The sequence below is a fragment of the Drosophila montana genome, unplaced genomic scaffold (assembly GCF_035044405.1).
Source record: "Drosophila montana isolate Dmon_TW-CO22-7 unplaced genomic scaffold, ASM3504440v1 contig_3847_1, whole genome shotgun sequence".
Classification (NCBI taxonomy): Eukaryota; Metazoa; Arthropoda; class Insecta; order Diptera; family Drosophilidae; genus Drosophila; species Drosophila montana.
In genome coordinates, this window is record NW_026998719.1 from 109,773 (window position 1) to 133,221 (window position 23,449).

The 23,449-nt window shown below is 45.3% G+C and overlaps 1 protein-coding gene across 17 annotated transcripts in view; it reads right to left on the reverse strand.

Moving 5' to 3' along the window:
• Positions 1 to 23,449, reverse strand: part of LOC135438178 (titin-like) — a 123,630-nt gene that overhangs the window by 96,465 nt on the left and 3,716 nt on the right. For 11 of the 17 annotated variants that reach the window (XM_064696383.1, XM_064696382.1, XM_064696380.1 and 8 more), the window contains exons 6-14: positions 22,398 to 22,762; positions 21,783 to 22,261; positions 20,241 to 20,529; positions 19,697 to 20,173; positions 3,848 to 4,024; positions 2,999 to 3,778; positions 1,917 to 2,111; positions 375 to 1,854; positions 121 to 281 (exon numbers count right to left, since the gene is read on the reverse strand). In XM_064696383.1, coding sequence (XP_064552453.1) covers positions 121 to 281; positions 375 to 1,854; positions 1,917 to 2,111; positions 2,999 to 3,778; positions 3,848 to 4,024; positions 19,697 to 20,173; positions 20,241 to 20,529; positions 21,783 to 22,261; positions 22,398 to 22,762 — 4,403 coding nt within the window. Of the gene's footprint in view, positions 1 to 120; positions 282 to 374; positions 1,855 to 1,916; positions 2,112 to 2,998; positions 3,779 to 3,847; positions 4,025 to 5,320; positions 5,663 to 5,717; positions 7,026 to 7,085; positions 7,209 to 15,721; positions 16,232 to 17,574; positions 17,725 to 19,358; positions 20,174 to 20,240; positions 21,139 to 21,782; positions 22,262 to 22,397; positions 22,763 to 23,449 lie in introns of those variants that run through there. The other 6 variants (XM_064696397.1, XM_064696396.1, XM_064696395.1 and 3 more) reach the window with 3 other exon arrangements.

The window sequence follows — 23,449 nt, forward strand, 5'->3', positions numbered from 1 at the left end:
ATAGCAGGTCGTGGCACAAGGGTATCTAAAGTTCGTTCTATACACTCAACTAAACAAATGTCCCAGACTGAATTTAGTAAAATTTCCCCCACATGTCAACGGATTCTCGCTCTTACTCACTTTTGAGTCGCGTGGCTGGAACGGCTTGCCATTGTGTAGCCAACAGATTTCGGGCTGTGGTATACCGCTGACCATGGCCTCCAACTTGATCTTTTGTCCGACACGCGCCATCGCGTTCTGCAGCGGCATCTTGAAGCAGGGCAGCTCAGTGGGTTCAAGTGCTGCAAAAGCCGAGATTGTGAAGTGATTAACCGATAGGTAAAAGTTTACTATGTTACAAAAAAAAACAAAAAGAAAAGAGAAAAGAAACTTACGTTCCACAATCAGGCTGGCCGAGCAGTGTTCTATGCCAGCGGGATTGGAGGCGCTACAGGTATAGACCGCATCATCCTCAAGGAACACCTCGTCGAAGCGCAACTGGGCCTCGCCATTGTTATAGCTGATGACATAGTCCGGCGAGTCGTCGATGCATTTGTCATTCTTGAACCATTGCACGGTGGGCAGAGGCACACCGCTGACCACGCACGAGAACTGGAAGGAGGTGCCCTCGGTGGCCTTGCCGGTCTCCAGGAAGCGCAAGATGCGTGGCGGCACCAGCTGCAGCTCGGCGGCGTTCTCACGCACCGTCAACGTGGCATTTGTGTCGCAAGTGCCCACCAGATTGGAGGCACGGCAGCTGAAGCGTGCCGTGTCTGCGGCAAAAGTCTCCTCAATGACCAGACGGCAAATGCCCTTGTCAAAGCTAGTCTTGTAGTCCGCATTGCTCTGTATGCTGATGCCATCCTTGAACCATTCGACGCTCGGCTCCGGTGTGCCGGTGACCTCGCATTCGAACACAAAGCGTTCGCCTTCGCGGGTCAGCGCATCCTTGAGCGGGCGCACAAACAGCGGCGAGGCATAGCGCAGCTCCGTGAAGATCTGATTCACCTGAATGTCCTTGCGTATGTTCTCCGTGACAATGCGCTGCTTGTCCACCTGATCGCGCAGGGTTTGCAGACGCGTTATTTCCTCGCGTTGTATGCGCGCCTCGTTCTCGCGCTTTTGTCTGGACTCCTCTTCGCGTTGCAGCCTGATTTCCTCTTCACGCCTTAGCCTGATTTCTTCCTCACGCTTCAGTTTCGCTTCGTCCTCGCGTTTGGCATGCAGCCGCGCCTCCTCCTCGCGCAGCGCCTGCAGGCGCAGCTCCTCCTCCCGCTTGGCTATGTCGCGCAGCGTTTGTATGCGTTGCTCCTCCTCGCGAGCGGCCTGCTCCCGTGCGAACTGCTCTCTGGCCGCCTGCTCACGCACCGCCTGCAGACGCGCCTCCTCCTCGCGCACAGCCTGTTCGCGCAGTGACAGTTGTCTCGCCGCCAGCTCGCGCTGCGCCTGCTCGATGGCCGCCTGTTGACGTTGCGCCTCCAAACGCGTGCGCTCCTCCTGTGCCAGTCGCTCCCTGGCCTCTGCCTCACGCATTGCTTGCTCTCGTTCCGCCTGTTCGCGGGACTCGCGCTCGCGTTGCTCCCGCTGGCGCTGGTCCTGCTTCAGGCGCTCCTGCACCGTATTTATGTCCATCTTCAGCTTGATGAACGCTTGGAAAATGTTCATCACGTCGTTGTACAGCGTGGACACCTTGTTCATGTCGTGGGCACACTGCGATGCGCTGTCCAGCTTGGAGCGTAGCGCAGACTCCCGACTGGTCACATACTTCTCGATGTCATTAACCAGATTGGAGGCCTCGACGGCATCGCGCAAATAGGGAACTTTGTTGGAGACGCTGCTGTAGAAGTAGCTGATCTCGCGGTACTCCGCATCGATCTGTTGTAGAGATAAGATGTATGATTAGAGGATGTGATGAATTGTCCAACTGCTTCTCTTACCTTTTCGACAACCTCGAAGAACTCGTTTGCCTGGTTGAGGCTTTTTCGTTTCTGCTTCACTTGATCCTTGAAGCTCTGCCATTTATCGTTGAGCTTGCGCAGCTCGTCCTTAACATACGATTCGCTTTCGGGATTGCTAATGAGCAGCTGTTGGCTCGTCGACTCGGTAAACTTCTCAATGCGTTTCTCGAGCAGCTTGCGAAGTGGAGAGAGCAGAGGGTAAATCGTGTTAAAAGTCTGCCAAAAATAAGTACATGGTGCACAGCTCATTCTCTAATTAACCCATTAAAGCAGCAACAGCTAAAACAAATATCTGGGCAAACAAGTGCAGGCCACAAGCGCAGCCAAAAAGAGCTTAAAAGATATAGATACTTTTGTATCTAGTGCCTAGGCTAAAAATCCATAAAGATCAGAACGTCAAAAGCAATTTATAACAGCAAATGTGCAGCTAAGAGGAGTGAATTTCAAAACAGCCAAGTGGCAAGCATTCAAATTTTTCATATCTCTAGCTGTGTATCTGTATCTGCAGCCATAGCTGTAGCTGTATCTGTATCTTTAGCTGTATCTGTAGCTGTATCTGCCGCACTGGCTGCAAGATGTATTTCCCAAGTTTTTAATTACAAACTAACGACAGCTGCCGCTGTCCGCTCAACGCTGCGCTGACAGCGACAACATTTTCAAACTTAAATTTGAATTTGTACTTATTTTCGAAAATGTCTCAACGCTTTTTTGGAAATTTGATGAATGTGCCGGGGCTGCTACTACTTATATAGCAACTGTAACTATGTGTGAGTTGAATTGTGGCCCACCCAAAAAGGGCGACAGGCAATGCAAAACAGAAATAAAGAATAGAATTGAGTGAGAAATTTCTATTGCCACATGCATTTGGATGGGTTACTACTTGGTCTACCTCCAACGTATGCGCTGTCTGGCCCCAGCGTCGCTGATGTTGCGTCGATTTCACAGATTTGGGCATTGAACACTATAAAATTGATGTTAGCATTAAAATACCTGGCATCCAATCTCTAGCTGTTAGTCAAGAACCCCTACTCACACACGCCTCACCGGCAGAGTTCACTCACCTCTATGGTACGTTCAAAATACTCGAATGCCAGCGACGTGGTCTTGGCAGCTGCCAGACTATCGACACTCTGTCCATTAATATCGTGCAACTGCTTGCTGACGCTGTCCAGACTGCGATCGATATCCTCCAGATCGCTGCGGAATTGCTCGATCTTCTCGAGACGCTCCAGAGTCGACATTGTGGCGCTGCTATTCGACTCGAAGTGAATGCGCAAATTCTCCAACAACTTCAATATGCGATCAGTGTCGATTTCGCGAGCGCCCGGCGGCTCCAATACCCGCACACGATCGATCAGCAGTTCGGATTGTGTGATTAACGATCTAAATTTATCCATGCAATGATCGCGGAATTTCTCATGCTCGGCTATGGTGCGCTCCACGCCCGAAGATGCGCCCGCTGTCGTCGCCGTCGTCGGATGCTGCTGCTGCTTCGCAAAGTACGCATCGATCTCTCGGCGCAGCTGCACAATGTTCTCGAGGAACTGCAGCACACTCTCCAGCAGCGTGCGATAGTCGTATTTGATGCCATCCAGCTTTGCCTTCAGCATGCGCAAATTGTTGATCACCTGCTCGATCTTGGTAAGCGACTGCTGATCCTTGGTCTGTATGCTCAGCGTGGTTTGGATGCGCTGCTGTATCTCCTCCTGGGCACGTTCTATGTCCTGCGTCACATAGGTGAGCTTCTCGCGTGTGCTCGTCAGCAGCTGCTTGGAGTCCAAGCTGGATGTGCTGAACACCGGATACAGTTGTGTATCCACCTGCGTGCTCTTGGCCACGGTCTGAGTGAAAGGGGTTAGGAAAATGTTAGCGAGAGATTTGATTTGATGTTAATTTTCGTTGCAACTTGCCTCCTCGTTATCACTCATGACTTTCTCAAGTAGATATTCCACTTCGCGCTTTTCCGCAATGCTCGTTGTCCAATTTTCCAGACTGCTCGTCACGTCGAGCTGCCGCTTACTGAAGCCGTTCAGAGTCTCTTCCACTGCCTGCACTGAGGATTTCGTCTCGAGATATGGATCCACAATCTGCGCAGCGATGTCGTTAAAAATAGCATTAAATAAAATCAGTTTCAGTTTGTTTTATTTTTTACTTTGTTTTCTTTCTTTTTTTATTTTTATTTTAGTTTTGCGTTTGCCTTTTTGGTTTTTCTAAATTTCTTCCTCAAGTGTCTTGACTGACAAGTTGGAAAATTCGAGGAAAGCGCGTGGCACGTGGCACGCATCTGCCAGTGGCCAGGGTCTGACGCGTTCTGGCGCACAAGAGTCCAGACCAGAGCAGACCAGAACCGAGATAGGTCTCCTCTCTCTATGTATAGACAGTCAGCGCAAATTGCCTGTTTTTATTTATGGACTCAACTCGACTCGACTCGAGGCGTCGGCAGCCGAGCGAATTTTCTAATTTCAAATCTTTCTATGCGACTGCCGCACTCTGGCTCTACTCTACAGCACCGTCCCCCTCACCCACGTCGTGGCAGCATGTAAGAAGGAAAAATGGCGTTGTCGTTTCTGATATATGTTTATGGTGGGGCTATAGCCAGCCAAAATCATATTGTTGAAAATTTATGTGCCTGAGCTGGCAGGTACAAGAACTGGCTGCATTACTTGGCTAAGATGCAATCAACACTTGAAATATTCTCCTAGCTCTGTGTGGAAAATACACTTACTAAACTATTAAGCCGAAAGAAAAGTGTTGATTGAGATCTTAAGTAGCTGCCCGAGAAATAAATTGGGTAAAAAAAACCGTTCATCTGATATGATAAGTACCAGACTAAAGATTTTCCTACTTTATGCTTTAAAATATATTTGAAAATTAATCGTGTTATGTATTAATGCTATGCCTGTTTCATTTTATAAGGAAATGAATTAAAAATATTTTTTTTTTTAAAATTCTACTGCTCGAAAAACTATTATGACAAGTATCAGACATATCATATGTACAATATAGTTCCAATAAAAAGAGATTTTTATTCCGAAATGTATCTTGTGTTAAATTTTTTCTGAGGAGCCCTTTTCTTTGATTTAGTTATAATACCTGTTTAGAGGCATGAGCATAATAAAAGCCACCGACCAATGTACTTTGGCTTTTGTTTTGCAATTCGCAATGCGGGCTGAAAATAGCAAGCGTTGCATCATGCTGGAGCATATTATAGTCTGGTCTGGAACTGACGGACAGTCTGCAATTGTGCCAGCTGTCAGCAGCTGACATCAGCGGTTAGTAAAAACAAAAAACTGCAGAAACGCATGCGAAGCCCTGCCCTAACATTAGAGAATTCCAACAAACTATATAATACGTATATATGTTGCATAGATACCGATACGGACTTTTAAGTTGATGAATCGCTGGCCAGAAGACTTGAGTTCAGTGTAGCTGGCGGCGATGTTGGCCCATGTGGCCTGTAGGAACTGCAGCTTGTGCTCGTCAGGTGTTTGGAGCAGCTGACGCTGCACGTGATCCAGCTGACTAGAGAGCTCGTTGGCCTGCTCAAAGAACTGGATGAGCAGGGAGACATAGTCGACTCGCTTGAGCACCAGATCCTTCAGCTCTATCCAGTGCTTGTGCAATGCCTCGGCCTTGGAGTCCACGTCGTAGCGCTGCTGAGGACTGAGCGACTCCAAATGCTGCTTGATGGACTCCAACAGCAGATTAATGAGCTCACCCTTGATCTGAAAGAGAGAAAATGTTGAGCCAAAGTTTGTGTAAGCAGGTGCTTAAACTCACCTCCAGATCCTGCATTAGCTCATGATGTTGCAGCAGAAACTGCTTGGCCTGATGCAGATTGCGACCCATGTTCACGCTCTGCTGCAGCTGCAGCTGACCGGAGGCACGCAACCAGGCGAGCAGCTCGTTGTGCTGTGCCAGAAATTCAGACAGTGCACGTTGAACGCGTTGATGATCCTCGCTGCTGTTCGCACAGATGCCCTCGACATAGGCCTTGCGGTTCTCCAATTCGTCCAGCACACGCTTGATGCCCTGAGTCTCCGGCTGTGTGCGTCCCACTTCGTCCAGTAGGCCATAGCCCAGGCGCAGTGGCTCCTCGGTGAAGGTGCGCACGTCTCGGGACACCTTGGCAAACATTGCGTAGCTCTCGGGTGAATTGGGCGGCAGCTTCACGCTGGCCAGCTCCAGTTCCAGCTTTTCCAGCACGCTGAGCGTGTGCTCCGCCTTGGCAAAGAAATCGCGTGACTGCTGCAGCCAATGCTCTCGCTGATCAACCAGATCCAGGTGCTCTGTGCAGCCGCTGAGCACCGCATAGGCGCGCGCACAATCCTCATCACCGGCAAAGTGACCTGGTGCCTGTACTTTCTCCTTGGCGCGTGTGATCTTCAAAGCACGATCGCGCAGCAGCAGGGCCTGCTGTTTCCACTCCCGATACTTGTGCAATGTCTGGTTCGCCGAGTGCTCGCACTCGCCCAGGCTGTACATGGTATTCAGCTCCTGCTTGGCCTGCTGCAGCGCCGATTCCAGTTCGATTAGCTCACGGCCAAGCAGCTTCAGGGCCAGGCACTGCTCCAGCTGGGTCTTGCGCGTCTGCCAGGCCAGCTCCAGTGCATTGCGACGATCGTGCAACGCCTCCAGCCACTGTTGCACTTGGTGTACGGCTCGAGTTGCATCCCGCTTGATGTGCTCCGGTCGCGTGTCCAGGGTTTCGAGCTTCTCCAGCTCCTGCAATTGAGTCAATAGCTCGTTGCCATCCTTGAGTGCTGCCATGACGCCGGTCAGCATGTCAATGCGCAGCTGTTTGAATTTGTTGAGGAACTCTTGGACGCCAGCCACCTCCGTGGGCAGCATTGACTCGTCGCAGGCCAGCTCCAGCTGATCCATGCGCCTGAAACACTGTGTCATCTTGTCGTGAAACTGTGTGCACAAGTGCAAGATGTGCTGGCGATCCTGCAGCAGATTTAAAATATCCTGCCAAATGATGTTCAGTGTGTCCGCCATGGCATTGACTAGCTCCGAGCTGATGCGTTTGCTGGCCAACAGTTTATCGGCCTTTTGCACAAACTCCTCCATAGGCCCGGGCAGGTTCTGCAAAAATGTGTGGAAAAGTCAGATAATTGTGATTGAACAGTTTGTGTATATAGCTACCTGTAGATTACGCAGCGTCTCGTCGTGCTCTCTTTGCATGTGCAGCGACTCATCCAGGTTGTCACCAAGCGCTGTGATCTTTGGCTCCAGCTCCACAACCTTGATATAGATCTTTTCGGGACTCTGTAAAAGGTTCAAGTGACATAATTCTACACAAGCAAGCTATGACAGCTATCCTCCCTTAAGGACTGTTAGCTGACTAATTACAACATTTTTTAACACACCAAAATCTTTAGACCTTCTTTGAATTCTTGAGAATCGCGTAGATAGACGATCAGAGAGAATAAAGGGATGCCAATTGAGAGAGTGTCAATAAAAAAGAAAGAGAGGCGAAGCGAGGGACAGAGACATAGCGTATCAGTAAGAGAGAGAGAGATAGACTTAGCAAGAAAGAAAGATCAACATTTATATTATAAACCTTAGCCCTTAGCCCCATAAATGTGCTTATGCTAAACATTTTCCACAGTCACGTTCACGGCCTCTGCTTAAGTCGTATCAATGCTGCGTTCTGATTCATGAAACTAGTCGCTGACATTGTCGAAGATCTGGTGGAAACCTGCTCAGACGACGACAATGCTGCACAGCAGCTTCTAATTTTGGTAGTCGGCGAGTTATCGATGCACAGCAACAACAAAAACAACAACAACAAGAATAAGAAGAAGAAGAACAACAGCTCCCAACTCTATTGGAGCTGTGTGTGATTGCAATGAAGGTCAGCATTGACTTTATATGGTAATGGCATCCGTTAGCTTTTCCTGTTGGGATGCGCGTGTGTTCATATGTATATGCCTGATGCACCACCCCCCCGCCTCCGCCACTATACGAAACTCCTGCTCGCACATATTTGGCCAGAGTTATGTGGTACCAGTCGCTGTCGGGGCGCAGAGAACATCTCAGCTGCTGCCACACTCTCAGTGAAAGCCACGGCTGGCATTTAGGTAGCGTCTGCCCCATCAAATATTTCAGGAACCGATGCGTGGGTGTTAATTCGTTTGACAGTCACGAAAATGTTTGTTTTTCCGATAGGGCTAGTCAAACGTTTTTTTTTTTCATATGTATATATACGTTTATGTCTATCTGAAACGAGGCATCTTTTAACCATATCGGGCCGGGTCGCAACGTTTAGCTGTCTATTAAATTGAACTTTAATTTGTTTGCTGAGGGTCCACAGAGCGCACAGCTGCCGTTCCCAATGCATATGCTCAAGATCACCCATCTGGCTAATGACAGTAATCAATCAATTACAATGAAAACTAATAACCGTGCTATTAGACTGAAATTACACCATTGGCGCCCAGGGGCATTCAACAGCCACATCCACTGTGGCACTGGCTCCGACTACGACTACGACTCTGGCTGTGGCTATGGCTTGGCTAGCTGTCGTAGTTGGACGTGAGTGAGTTTTCAATATGCATAAATAGATGACTGTGTATCTGGTGCCGTGTAGATAATTCAACTTCATGTAACGGCTTCGTTACACCAAAATACGAATCACGTCAGAGCCGTCTAACTGAAATGTGAACCATATATGGTGTATGACAGCACTATAAACAGCCGGACCATAACTAAATTCACTATATATTCATATATACTCATATGTATTTACATGAGTACACGTATTCACTGTGCACATGGCGCTTCATTCATTGCAAAATTTTTGAATCATATTTCATGGTGCCGCACGCAGCGAGCCATTTAAATTGTGTGCATTTTGGACATTTATAAAGACTTTGGACACAACTTGGCTTAGCTGTAATAAAGAGACGGAAGTCTAAGACGATCATGTCAGTAGGATACGATACGATGATATAATACCCCATGGGCAACAGCAAGGTTCTGTGTGTGTGCGTCTGTCTCTGTGTAGCGTCCACTTCTGAGGCGCTTAGCCCAAACACGTTTTTGGCTTTTAAATTAATACTTTGTGTCAGCGGGTAGAACACGATTTCGATATAAAATTACCTTGACGTGGTTATCGTTTGTATGAAATCATTGCGCGCTTTTATAGAGCGCTCTTTCATTACCTCCGAGTGCCCGGCTTTTTAATACAGATGCCATTTGATGATTTGATTGAGTATCCCAAAAGCTGTGCACGCGCAATGGCGTGGGCGTTGGCAGATTTTTGTAAAAAAAACTTTGCCAATTCAGCAATTGGCAATAGCCGACACGCGACTTACGGCAATGTGAGAGTTGGCTTTCATCTGAGAATAACAACAACTAGCGGACACATGGACATCTTTTCATTCTGCAGCTTTGCCGGATTGTGTAGTGTTTATTTTTGTTTAATATTTACTTAGCTGCATTTATTTTATATATATATTTTGGTAACGTTTCGGAAAGTTGTATGTTAATCAAGGCAAACGAAAAAAAGACTTTTGAACCGAATCAGAGTTTAGTTGAAAAATGGTTTAATTCAAAATAACTTTGGTCCCAAACATTGCACGTAAAAAACCCCAGTCGATAGATGACAATTTTGGGTAAAGATAAAATTTAGCCCGCATCTTGTATACAAAAATATTTACGACTTGCGATATTTTTGGAACAACGGGCATTCGTTTATAAGAAACTAAATTGAATCAATAAATTTTTAATTTATATTACTAACTAGGACTTGGGTTTAGGACATGGAAAACCAGGCTCAGGAAACGAACCTAAAAGCAAAGAGTCGATTCGAGCCGCGAACCGCACCGCTAACAATCTTGTTTTGGGTTTGCAGATATTGATTAATTGCTTTTGTATATAAAAAAACGAATAAATATAATTATTACCCATTGTCCTGCGCACTGCCAAGGAAAATACCCAACCGGATTTTGCTCGCATTGCCTGGAGTCCTGCCAATTTCATTTTTCTTTTGAAAACTAGTGCAAACAAACCGCTTGCTAGACTTTACCCGCACTATAAGAGTACAGCACCTGAATAACAATGAAATGGGCCCATTAAAAAAGCATAAATCAATTATTCACTGACCCGCACACATCGCTTGCGTCAACATAACCTCGATAGCTGCCGCGGCTGCCAATTGCCAATTGTAGGGCACATTAAAAAAAGATTTAAACAAATTGCCAAAAACTATAAAAACCGCATTAGCATTAACGTATTGTGTGTGAATTGATAGGGAGCAAACAGTATTGACAGATTCAGCTAATACGCATATGCAAATGTATTTGCGCGACAATGTTATTGTTTTCATTTGATATACCCTGTATTACTAATGGTGCAAGGTATAATGGTTTTGTACTTTTATGTGTTACAGACAGAATCAGGCAAATCCGACCAAATAAAGTACAAATGTGCTTGATTGAGACGAAGAGCTGAATGCACATATTTGAAAATTGAGCTATATATATTCTCGTCAATCACAACAACTTGTTTTTCGATATCTCCTTTAATTTACATAAGGGTAACTGCTAGCCAGGCATTACCGACTGAAGCACACGTGTTTTCAATGCTCCAACGCGCTTTGCTCTACTCCATTGATGCATATTGGCTGACTGAGGCAGGCAGAATGTTATAGTTGACGTGCAAGTGTTGTAGAGCACCGAGCTGTCGGCTAGGCCGGTTCAACTTGACTTGAATTTTGCCATAGAACATTGTTTTTGTTTTTCCCCATTAATTTGCATTGCGCTAACTTTAATGATCTAACAAAGGTTAGCGCGCGTCGTTCGCGTGTGATGTCAGACTTTTGAGTTCTATAAATACACGAACAATAAACAAAATACACATAAAATATGTTTCAGTTTTTTCTGCGTATGTGTATGTGTGTGTGTGTAACCAGTTCCCAGGCAGCAGTGTTAAATATATGAGTGGAGAGGACACTATCGCGGCGCCCCAATCGAATGCAATTTAAATTTCAATTTAATTCGCAACCAGGCGAGAGATAATTTCTATAATTGTTTGTACAAATTGCTAACCACGACTCGCTGCGGAGCCAAAAAGCCGCAGTTGCAGTTGCAGCCACAGCCACAGCCACAGTCGACTTTCATTGAGCGTTTATCGGTAAATATCAGTTTTCATGTAAACATGCAATATATTTCGCATCTAACCAATACCCAGAAAACGTGCCCGCTTTGCCAGGTAATTACGACAGCTGCTCGGCTCCTTTGCCGCTGCGAGATAACCTGGCCAGCAGATGCAGCTCCAGCTCGTTGCCAGACCGGGTGCTCCGATGCTGCGATGCTCCGGTGCTTTGTCGCTCGGTTGCTGGTGAATTTATGCCGCTGCCTTCGATTATCAATCAGTGCGTGCCAAAACTGTTTTGTCAGTTTGAGCTAAGTAGGAGCGCTGCATTAACTGCCCCGATAGACGGGCCACAGCTGCCAAAGAGACCGGCTTGGATGCGTTGCCAACTGGCAGCGTCTGCGCATAGAATACATTATTTTAACTCTTTTGCTTTTTAACACTGGACATGTTGACAACGTCCAGCGCCACCTCTTGGTGTGGCTACCACCAGCTAGGGCTGCACAAACAGCAATATGCTAATCCCAGCTGTTGAGTGAAGCGTAAAAATCACGGTCAAGAAAAACAATTTACTTGTGTGGACGAAGTTGCTCCAGTTGATATATAGCTGGCACGTTTAGAGATAAGAGGTCCACTAGCCACAATTTTATTGTACTCTTTAAGAAAATGTTGCACTTTCCATGCAGTTGATAAGTTTCGGTTTCATTTAACTTTTAAATACATTTTTCTAATGTCTAAGACTTATCTATATGGGGGTTAAATCCCGGCTATAGGACGTTCAATCTGAGACGACCATGAGAAGAATATCAAATATAAATTGGACTTCCCATTTTCTGTGCACGTTTTTTTTTGCAATTTTCTAACAGTTTTAATTTATTTTTCAAAATTTGTTATCCGACTTTATAAAGTCTGAATTGGCAAGCGATGAATCAATTTTTGATTATCCTATAACTACGCAACGTGCTGTAGCTTTTCTGCCTTTGCTTTTGGCTGCATAATTAGGCGCTGCAAATCACTCTGTAAAATCACTGGGCAATAAATCACAGTGACAATAAGGCAGACCGTGATTTTAGATGGCCCATCCCTCGTCGCAAGTGCGAGAGGAATGCGCAGCTTTTCATGCGTAAATTTATGTGCCTGCCAAGCATCGTAAACATTTCTTTAACTTGGCACACGGCTTTCTTTTGCCAGGCCCGGCTCTGGCCTTAGATCCAGCTCCAGCTGCAGCTCTAGCTTCAGCTCCAACTCCAACTGCAGTGTCCATGCTTTGCGCAGCTGCAGCCGTTTCACCCACGCCAGCCCAAAGCGACGGCACATAACTTAAGCTCACACACATACATATGTAATTTATGTGTGTGCGTGTGTGTATTTGCTCATATGTCTGCGCAATTTATGAGTGAAAAGCTGCGACTTTTCCAAATGAAAATGCCATAAATTCAATTAGTGCTGCCGCCCTGGTCCATAGTTGCGCTTCGATTGCAAATCAGAGCAGATCCAAAAAAAAAACAAATTAAAGAAGCAAAAAAAATAGATACTTCACAGCTCCAGCCGGATAAAGCAGGTCGCCTTTGCGCACCAGTTCCCGCAAGATCCATCAGATTGTTTTTAACCAATGCTAATGCCAAATGAATTTCGCGCATTAGTTCCAATTATGGAGCAACTGGAGGCGTCTGCATGCTTGGCACGCTTCAGAGAACTATTTATTTAGACTACAGCTAAATAAATATGTAAATCTTGAGGGGGCCTTTGAAGTTTTCTTGGTCTGTTTGCTTTACGTTAGACCCGTCCGCTACGCTTTTAATTGGCTGCTGTGCTGACCAGCAAACCCATAAAAAAACAGGCCCCAAAAAACCATGGAATTTACTAAAGATACAAAGGCAAATTGTATCAATTGTAAATATGCTTTTATAGAAATAGTTTGGGGCACGGAAACTACAACAATAACAACAACAAGAGCAACAACAACAAACATTGCGACCAAGATAATAAACTTTTGCGTAAATTTCTTAAAGCCATTGAGATTGATGTGTTGCCCAAGAGTTACATGTGTCTAGTAGATGAATTTTATTGGCCAAGGGTTGGGCATCACTCAGATGGAGATACGGGCTAAAAGATGCTGATTTAGATGGAAACATAAAATGTAAATCATGTCAATGAGTTACGAGTCTGTGTGTTGACTGAAAGATTTCTAAATGGAAAACTAACAGAGCTGGAATTGGGAGATGTGGAGAATTGTTAACAAAATTATGCCAAACAGGCAGAAGTTTCCTATATGCCCTGGCTCTTGACAAAGCTCAAGCACATTATTTGTAAAATAGAAATTGGTTTTTCACTTCGAATGCTTTTCGACAGAAAAACTACTTTACAATCGCAATCAAACTTATGCAAACTACAAAAAAGAGTTAAATATTTATCTGTAAGAGAAACTTTGACATATGCACGAGTACTCGAAGTTATTAGCGTAGTCTTGAGCACAGCTGGAAAACTTATTGTTGCTTTAATCTTTTACGAAAAGCTTTCCACAGACTATCCATAACTTTGCATGTGCTTCCGTTTCTCCCCCGCCCCCGCCCCCACGTCAGCTCATCACTCTCTTGGCATAACAATAACAAGAATAACAATAACAAACAACTGAGCTCATCGAAAAGTATCTTTTAGAAACGTGCCACGCCTTTTGTTATACCTCTGTACGCGTACTTTATGTATTTATATATGTATCTACATCTGTTTGGTTTTTTTGAAATTATTTTTACATTTTTTTCGACTTTGTTCTACAGCTCCTCAGCTAATTTGTTTACCTGCGGGTCGAAAAAAAGCTGCTTTCGTATTTATTTTGAACATTTTTGGTGGCACTCCAGAGCTGCAACAGGTAAATCATCCTCTACAAATCAATTTAAATGCTGCCGTTGGGTGGGTGAACAAGTTTTCGTATTGTATTCATTTCGTTGAAAATTTGAATATATATGTATGTATTATAGCCTACTATATGCGAGCATTTGGCAAACGTGTTGAAAAGCCTTTTACAAAATGTTCCCAACTGACTCATGCATTTTGCAGACGCGCCAACACAAAATGAGAGAAAAAAAAAGAATGCGTAAATCAAAGCGAATGCTAAACACATGGAGTGTTCAGAATGAGGAACCCATTCAAATTGTTGGCAAAAAAAAAGTGGCACAAAGTGGCCGAAATTTCAATGAGTTTTGGCGAGCGAGTTGAATGAACAACGAAAATAAAATACCAAAAAAAAACAAAAACAAAAAGAAAACCAAGCCCGTGGCATAAAACTTTAGCGTCGTCTATAATTATTGAATGTTGTCTGGGGCATGAAACTTGTAGCTCTTCCATTCCTCAATCTCAATCTCAAGTTCAGGCCACAGATTGTAGCCTCAAGTTCGCAACGCATGTGAGGCCCAAAGTTTCCCATTGATTTGTTATTCTTCTTCTTCTTTTGATTGCCGGGCTACCCGTTTTCACTTTGTGTAGCAGCGGTTTTTTTTTCTGCTTGTGGTTCTTATTGCTTTTTATTTTAAATACATTTTTTTCTGGGGCGCTGTCAGGCAGGTAGCAGCTGCGCCTAATTGCCAAAGTATCTTGCAGATACATTTCTTTTGTCACGTTAGAACGCGCACGCTCGCCTCTGCTGATGTCAGACAACCTTGAACCTTTTGTTTTAGTTTCAAATATTCGTTCCCTCATACACACACATACACACAAATCATAACTGCTATCAACAACTTTTGCTTTCGTTGTGGTTGCGCTCAACGTGCTAATTGGCACGGAAATTATATTAAAGCCGGTTTAGAAAAAAACCAAACAACCAGTTTTGGGTATTAGTTGAATTAAAAGTCAAATATTTGACTTTTATGTGGGATTTGTTGTGAAGTTTTTCAAGCCTCCCTCAAGGGAGGCAGGGTATTAAAGGCATGTCAGCTATGGAGAGCAAATACTTAATAGAACCCCTCCCAACTTTAGATGACACAAAAATAAAACAGATAGAGGTAGACAAGAAATTAAAGTGAGCGAGGGAGAATCCGCTATGCTCGTTTAGGAGCTATACTTGTGGCTGTGAGTAAACGAGAAAAGCAATAAAAACAGAGAGAGACAGATAGAGATAGAGACATCAAAGCTTAGTAGGTGAGAAAGAGATATAATTACGAAAGACAGAAACAAAAACATATCAGCTAAGCCAGAGACAGCTCTCTACACAATTATAAAATCTTACAATGCGATATAAGCTTATGAAAATCGCATAGAAGGGCAACAGATTGCTAAACTCTAAAGTCTAGATACCACTTTGACATTATGAGAATCGGATAGAAGGGTAAAAACATTCCTGAAATTTCTTGTCTGCCCTGAAATAAGATATCTAATTCTGAATGGTAAATCTCTTAACAATAAGCATATTGTACGAAACACCTAAATTAAAATCTGGACACTGTTTGAGGTCAGGAGAATGCGAAAGGTAATACACAAGTCTGAATTTTCTAGTATACCCTGCAATAAGATATCTATGTTTGTCAGGACTATCATCTACATTTTTGCCCTTTTGACTTAGCTGCATAAATTGCAACGGTTGCTACTTGGAGCCATAGTTATCTATTGGTATCTGCAACTATGTCCATGTAGCAGTAGTTACGGCAACAGCAACAACTACAAATACAAAGACAACGACAACAACTCACTTGCAAGAGCGCTATCACCAGCTGTATGGGTCCACAGCGTACGACAACGGTGCCAATGGTGGTGGCACGCAGGGAGGAGGACGTCGCCTGGCTTGGCGTTGGCGACGATGATGACATTGTTGCTGAATAATTGAAGGCGTCTAGCTGGGATTGTGACTGAGAGTGTGACTGGGGCTGCAGTTGCTGGCGATTCGAGGAGCTGGCCGAGTACAGTGAAGACATCGATGAGTCTAACGTTTGGCGACGTTCCATGTTGTGGCTGTGAACTGTGTGTTGAGTGTTGTTGTTGAGTGTTGTTGTTGTTGACTGGTTGTCTTCGGGTGGTTATTGTTGTTGTTGTTGTTATTGTCGGCTTAGCGGCTACGTGTTGTTTTGTGTGTTTTGCGTGGGCGTTTTTAATCTTTGCCGTTTAGTTTTCTTTTGTTTTGTATTTGATTTTACACAATTTCTTTTCTTTTTCACGCGCGCGTCTTTCGCTAAGTTGTTTGTGGTGTTGTTTTTACTTGGGCTCTAGTAGAAAAATAATGCAGTCGACGTGTTAGACGTTTATGCTTAACTTAAGTTATTTGGCTATGTTTGGTTATGTTTGGCTTAGTTCGTTGTTCGTTTTTCGCGATTTTCCTCGATTTTCCCTGATTTTCGTTTGTCGCGCACACTATCAATGCTGGCGATCGTCTGACGGCCCCATCACACAGAATAAGCTCTGAGCGAGTAGGAAAAAAAAATCAGCACGAAGAACTATGGCAAATAAATCGACTATGACTTCATGCCTCGCGCTGCCTGTTTATTATTGTACGCTAAGCACAACAATGTCTATATATATATATATATGTATATGTATATACATTTAGCTACCTATACTAATGTGTGTGCATTTGTTGCTGTATTTCGCATATGCGCCTGAGAAACTTTTTGCCTTTGATGCGTGCGCTGCGCCGATCTTCGCTCAGCTCTATGACAATGCTCAATTTGCGCTATTTTTGAATTTTAAATCAAACTAAAGCAAAAAACTACACGTATATTGAATAATTCTTGGGTGCTGCGACTGCGACTGCGACTGCGGCTCCGTCTGTTTGAATAGCCCACATTTGGCGGATGTGCGTCAGGCTAATCATTGTCCGTTGTCTCGTTGTTGTATCTTCAATATACTAAGATACTCTCTCGCGCACACATGTGCCAAATTGTTGCAATGTCTGAAAATGTTAACCTTTCGGCTGTTCTATGCGCTCGTCTGTTCAATCGATTGCAACTGCTTTTTGGCTGCCAGAAATTATGGCAGCTTTCATTTATTTTTGAATTATTACGCATACGCAATGTGAGCAGCCCCTTTCCGCCCATTATTTTGTGTGTGCGCCCGGCTGTGGCATTAGGTAATTTGTATTTTTCTAGTTTTTTATAGCCAAAACATTTGAGGCGATTTTCGTATGAAGCAATGTAAATGATTTTAATTGTACTTTTCTGGCCCGTGTCTAAAAATAAACAGGCACTATAATAATGAACGCAGCACATGCCTGGAAATGGGGCGTGGCAGTCACAATTTGGCTGCCTGCCTGCCTGCCTGTCGCTAGCCACCCCGACAATTGTCAATTTTAACTGACAGCCCCAAACAAGTCAACGAAATGATATTTATTTATCATGTCTTTTTGCAATGCGCTTGTCACATCGTCTGCGAGGCCCGTCGACGACCAGCAACAATAACAAAATTAGAACACAATTTGTGCCTCAATAACATATTATACTATGTTTGTGTGTTTATTTTGTTGTGTTTTTATTAATTATAATTTATGTAGCATTCAATGTCATTAGCTGCTAATTTATTGTGCCTTTCGCTGGCGTCACAAATTCACATTTACATTTCTATGCCAAATTTGCATTCTTCGAAAAACTATATTCGCACATTTTTATTTTCAAATACAAAAACCCGGAGCGATGAGCAAAATATGGGAATAAAACGCGCGCGCCGCGTGCCCAACAACCGAACGACGCGAACTTCGAACAAGACTGAGGAACTGAACCAGACGAAGGCAGCTGCCAGATCGCTCGGCCTGCTGCTGCTGCTGCTGAGATCGGAGCGCGAGTGTAGCAACCTGGGGGCACCCGGCACTTAACCGATTCGCTCAGCTTTTGCGGCAGGCATGGATGGCGCTCGCTATGCTCTCTGTTGAGCTCAGTTTGGGTAGCCGGCTGAGCTGGGCTGTGCGAGATCGAGAGAGGGGCGGCGAGAGTGGGAGGCGGTGACGACATAAATAAACAAGTGCTCTTGGCATTCGTTGCGTCGTTAATTCATGATTTCAATTTTTAATGCCCTGCGCCGGCAACAACCACAACAACAACAACAACAACAACTACAACTGCAACAATGTGCTCAAGTATAGCTTGTACTTTAATAACAGACACAGCGAAGAGGGAACAACAACAGCAACAGAAACTGCTGCAACAACCTGACTGCAGCGTGTCTTAATAGAATGCAACAGGCGGCCGCCCGCATTCACAGCTGCTCCCCCCGCTCAGCTCCGCATCATAGTTTTACGCTACTTGAGCGTCCAAAATGCGTGTGGCAGGCGATGCTCGAGTGCTGACCGGGAGGGTTTAGGGTGATTGCGACGGGGGACAGCGGCCGGGGGTTAGCTCAGTTCGTGCCGCAGTGGCCAACGACTGGCTTCCAATCAACGTATTCTGTTATTATTTTGCAGCCTATCAACGGCACCAAATTTATTGAATTATATTTTCAGCGCCGCTTTTGTGTCTTGGCCAGCTTTTTGCAGCCGTCACGAGCAGCAAGCAAAAAAAAAACTGGCGGCAATTTGATTTGATTGCTACATGGCGCTTGCTTATGGATGGGGGGAGAAAGAGTTTTGCTACAGCTTGTAAGAACTTTCATCTAAAACTCTCATGCACACATGTGCACAGTGCGCTGAGAGCTGCCCTCGCACATATTTTATTTATAACGCTTTTTATTGAGATTAATGTGACATTTGAGTGGCTGGAGTGTGTGCTTGTGTGTGTGTGTGTGTGTGTATGTCTGTATGTGTGTGTCAACACCCTTCTGACAGCGCACATATTATATAATTAAAATCACTTAAAAAGCGTTTGTTCACATTTATGAACCACCCAGGTCGAAACAATTAACGTTTAGGCATTTGTTTTGGGTGGCAAATTAACCTCGCGACTGCACAGGGGTTAAGCGGCAGCTTTTCCAACTGTGCCTAAAATCATGCAACACTTTCGAGCAGGCAATAAATAATTGCATGTAAAAAAAAGAAGAAAAAAAAAACATTTTCGACTACATTTTACGCATCGATTTTAGTTTTCGTGACTTATTTGCGATTCAAAAATGTATAAAAAATGCATTTATGTAAATTAGAAATAAATAAATAATATTTTTGTTGGCTCAAATAGTGTCTGCTAAAAATATGAACTATTTTTAATTATTTTGCAATAAAATCAAAAGCAATAAATTAATTGCTAATTGCTAAGAGTTTAAATTATTTTGGAATTCTCTAATTATCGCAAGCAAACAGACTAATTAATTAAACTAGATTAATAATTTAAATAAATACTAAAACATGCGCTGCTCTTGAAAAATAATAATAATAATTAAAGGAAAAACAAAACAAATGCTGAAAGAATTTGTTTAGCTCATGGGCTAAAATAGCTAAAAGAGAAAGAAAACTTAAATAAATTAGAAATAAAATCAAACAAAAATGCCAGCAAATTCATTTTGGCAAGAAAAACGTTTGAAAAATAAAAACAACAACAAACAAGAACAAAGCAGCAAAGCAAATGGCGCATCTTAATTAGGCGGGTTATATATTGGATGTCGGGGCGAGGGCAAATCTCTCAGAGAAAACCCTTGATCGTTTGTTTCGTTATATTCTCATAGTATTTGCTGCGGCGCCACGACGCTGGCGACGTCTGCTCGGCGCTTTCCGTGCCAGCAGAGCAGGCAGCAGCTGTTGCTGCCTGGGCACTCACCTCCGGCGTGACGGCCGTGGAGCTGCTGGGCATCAGCTCCGTGCTGATGTGAGCTGCGTCCAGGCCGTAGCCCTCTAATTCACTGTCCGATTCGATGGGCTGTGCCAGCAGCTGCTGTTGTTCTTGTTGTTGCTGTTGCTGTTCGTCGTCGGGCGTGGGCGTCACACTTTGGCTATGCAGCTCTGCCACGCCCACCACACTGTCCTGATCATCGCATTTTGGTGGGTGCCGCGCAGAGAAGTAGCTCAGCTCGGAGCTCTCAAAGGACATGTTCACTGGCGACTGTGGCAGCTCGGGTATTTCAAAGTTGCTCAGCGTGGAATCATCCGCCTCGTCAAAGGAGTTCTTGGCAGAGCCAATGTACGAGCTGGTGCGACCCGAGGCCGTTTGAAAGGAGGACGAATGCGAATTGGGCGTAAAATTGCCCTCGGAGGCCGTGGCAAAGGATTCATCTTCCGTTGAACGCGATTGCCAGTCCTGCATGAATCAAATGAGACCAAATGAAAGACCCAACCGCAAGCAAAAGCAACCGGCCGTGACCTACCTCGTTGCCCATGCCATTGCTGCCGAGCTTTTTGTGCGTCGCACTGGACAGATCCAGCTCACCATCGCTGCAGTCTCGTATAACCGCATCCAGGGACTCGGCCACCTCGGCGATGGCGCCCAGCTTGTGCGAAATGGCGGCGCAGGCCAGCTCATTGCTGCCCGTTGGCGTCACAGTTAACGTGGCAGATGATTCCGCATGGATGGACTCGCTGCCGGCGCTGCTGTTGCGTCCGCTGTCGTGCATGGGGCTCGGACTGCAGTCCAGCGGCAGCTCATCCGGCACAACGCTGTAATCACATGAAAATAAATTGCTTTTAGTCTGTTGCTGCGTGGCATCTGCTGTCGAATCCAGTGAGGCGCTGCGTGTGTGCGAGGGCGTGGCATCTTCGTTGTCCGTATAGTCGCTTTGCGGATATGTTTCGCTGTCATTGCGTATGAGCGCCTTAATCTTGTCCAGGCTTTGCAGGCGTGGCGCTTCGTCTCTTGCTTCTTCTTCTAATTCTTCTTCTTCTTCGGCAGGCTCTAGTATAATATCACGCTCAATGGAAGCCTTGGCTATTTTGGTTTTTGAACTGGAAGTGCTCGCCGTCTCATCATCGTCCTCCTCATCTTCCTCCTCAATATTTGCCTCCTCCTGCTCCGTATCATCGCTGCTCAAATCTGGCAGTTCGCTGCTCTGGTTAATGGCATCCAGCAGCTGGGACAGCTCTTGCGTGGAGGCGCTTAGCGTCTCCTCATGCCCATTGATCAAATCCTCCTCCTCGCTGGCCAGCGGCGCATTGTTTTGTTTGCTCGCAGGCAGCGGCTCCTCATTGGGAGCCTCGTCTACGACAATGATGGGCACTTCATCGGCTTTTGATTTTCCAAACAAATTACGAAATCGGGCAAACATTTTCCTGCCTTAGATCGCCAAGTCTCTTGACGCAACAGCTGAACACGCGTTTGGCTCCGGGCCAGTCGGACAAATGTCAATTGCGGGAAGTACTCAATTATTGAGGATTACTCACACAGCGCAAAAGGGATGCGGCGAGAAAGGGACAACAATTAGACGGACACTTCTATATAAATTATACACTAAAATCAGAGTTCCACTCTGACCCACTTGTTGGCACACGTTTTCTTTTTTCCAGTCGGGTTATATCGGTATCTATATATACTCTGCGTAAAGATTGCCGTCCGTTTCAATTCACTTGACAGCTTGACAAGTTGCCGCACTATATATATATGTATAAATTCCGTGTATTTATGTATATATTCCCGACGACTACGCTTCCCGTCGAGCATCAGACGCTCCGTGCTGGATCACGCACCGAAATAGACTGTCTTAGCCGAAAAATTCTGAATAGTTGGCGGCATATTTCGAGCTGAGTGCTCGCTGTGCGGTCATTTGTTTTAGTTAGTTTTGTCAGCTTTTATTTTGGTTTTATCTAAGAAAACTTGGTCAGAATTTTGAGTGGATTTTGAGTCGTTTTCTCGGGTTGTCTCCGGTCCGCTCACACGCTGCCGCCTCAACTGGAAATTGGTTAGAATTCGCACTCACCTCTTGCCCGTGAGCGCGTCCAGCACAAAGGGCTCCTTCAGACGCTTCTTGAGCAGCCGACCCAGCCGCACCATGCGACCCACCTCAACCAGCAGCTGCTCCCGAGCCAGCAGGTGACGCTGCAGACGTGCGCCAACTCCGCCACCGGCCGGCGAGAGCTCTGGCGAGGCTTCCGCATCGCTGCTGATGCCGCTGCTGCTGCGATTGTGCTGCTGGCGCTGCTGCTGCAGCTGGGTGGCCAGCTCGTGGGTGAGCAGCGGTCGCAGGTCGCGCAGCTGCCTGTAGTAGGCCTCCACGCTGCGATGGAAGACGGCGGAGACGCGCAGCCGGGTCATCTGCTCCTGGGCAATGGACTGCAGACTGTGCCAGGTGCGCTGCAGTCGCAGCTGAAATTGCTCCGGCTCCGTTTGCTCCAGCTTGCAGCAGAGACGCAGCGTCTGCGCGGCCTCCAGCAGCTGACAGCCATAGTTGAAAATGCTCTGCGAAGGAAGGGAGAAAAGTGGTGATAAAAAGTGGTAAAGTGCACCCAAACTGGCTGAATACAAAATGCAGATCTCTCTCTCGTGCCAACTCTCTCTCTCTCAGTCTGTGTCTCTGTCTTGGCTTAAAACTCACCCGTCCGGTTTCCTCAAACCCCTGCAACTCGTCCTTCTGCAGCTGGATCTCGTGTATGTTGCAGCCAACATGGGAGTGACAGCGCAACAGCACCGCATATAGCTCGTTCAGCCACTGGAGTGCACGGCGCACCTCCTGCTCGTAGCCGTGAATGTGGGTCACCTGCTCCAAGGTGAGCCGCTGCAGCGCCAACCGCTGTCCGCACAGCTGCCGGCGCTCGCAGCTCGCGTCAATCTGTCGACGCAGCTGGGCAATGTCGTTGCTATAGTCCAGCTGGAGGTCACGGCCCAAAGCATCTTTCACCGGCATGGCCAACATGTCGCTCAGCTTCTCGCCCTCGCGCACAAGTTCGCGTTCGATGTTGCCTACAAAATGTGAGCAAAGGTTTGAGCCAGTTGCAACTGATTGTTGTGGGAACAACAACAAAAAGCACCTGAAACTGATTTGGTCTGGGTAGGGTTCAGTTTTTTGATAAGATTGGTAAGCAAAGGTAAAAGGAAGAGCTAGTTATGGTAGAAGTCTGAATACCCTTACATACTTTAACAGGCGAGTTAAGCAAATAGCTTTTTGTTAGAGAGAGTTAAGAACTTAAGCCAAATCAAGCAATCGGTAAAAAGCTTTGATAATCGAGCTTTAAATTGTGTTTAGGAGTTAACCTATTCCTTTCACAGAATCTATATACTGATTAAATATATTTTATACGTTAGTTAAGATAACAAAGCTGCACATAACTTGTAATATACTCCCAGAATGAATTGAAATATTTTTCGGATGCTATCTAGTACGTTATCTAACTAGGCTATGCGATTGGTATGCATATGTAGAAATCTCGTAACTTGGCTGCGTCTTATCAAATTAATGAACTATTTAGGCAACCAAGATTGTTAAAAAGAAATTTGTGTAAGGGCATAGCCTCAATTGAAAATTCTGTATAAGTTACAATCTATTGTGTGGATACATTATTTTGAACCAACATATGCATATAACTTTTCCAAAAATCTGTTGCTTGGCAAAGATCAGAAGAGATTAAACAATTCCGGCGAGCAAAAAAA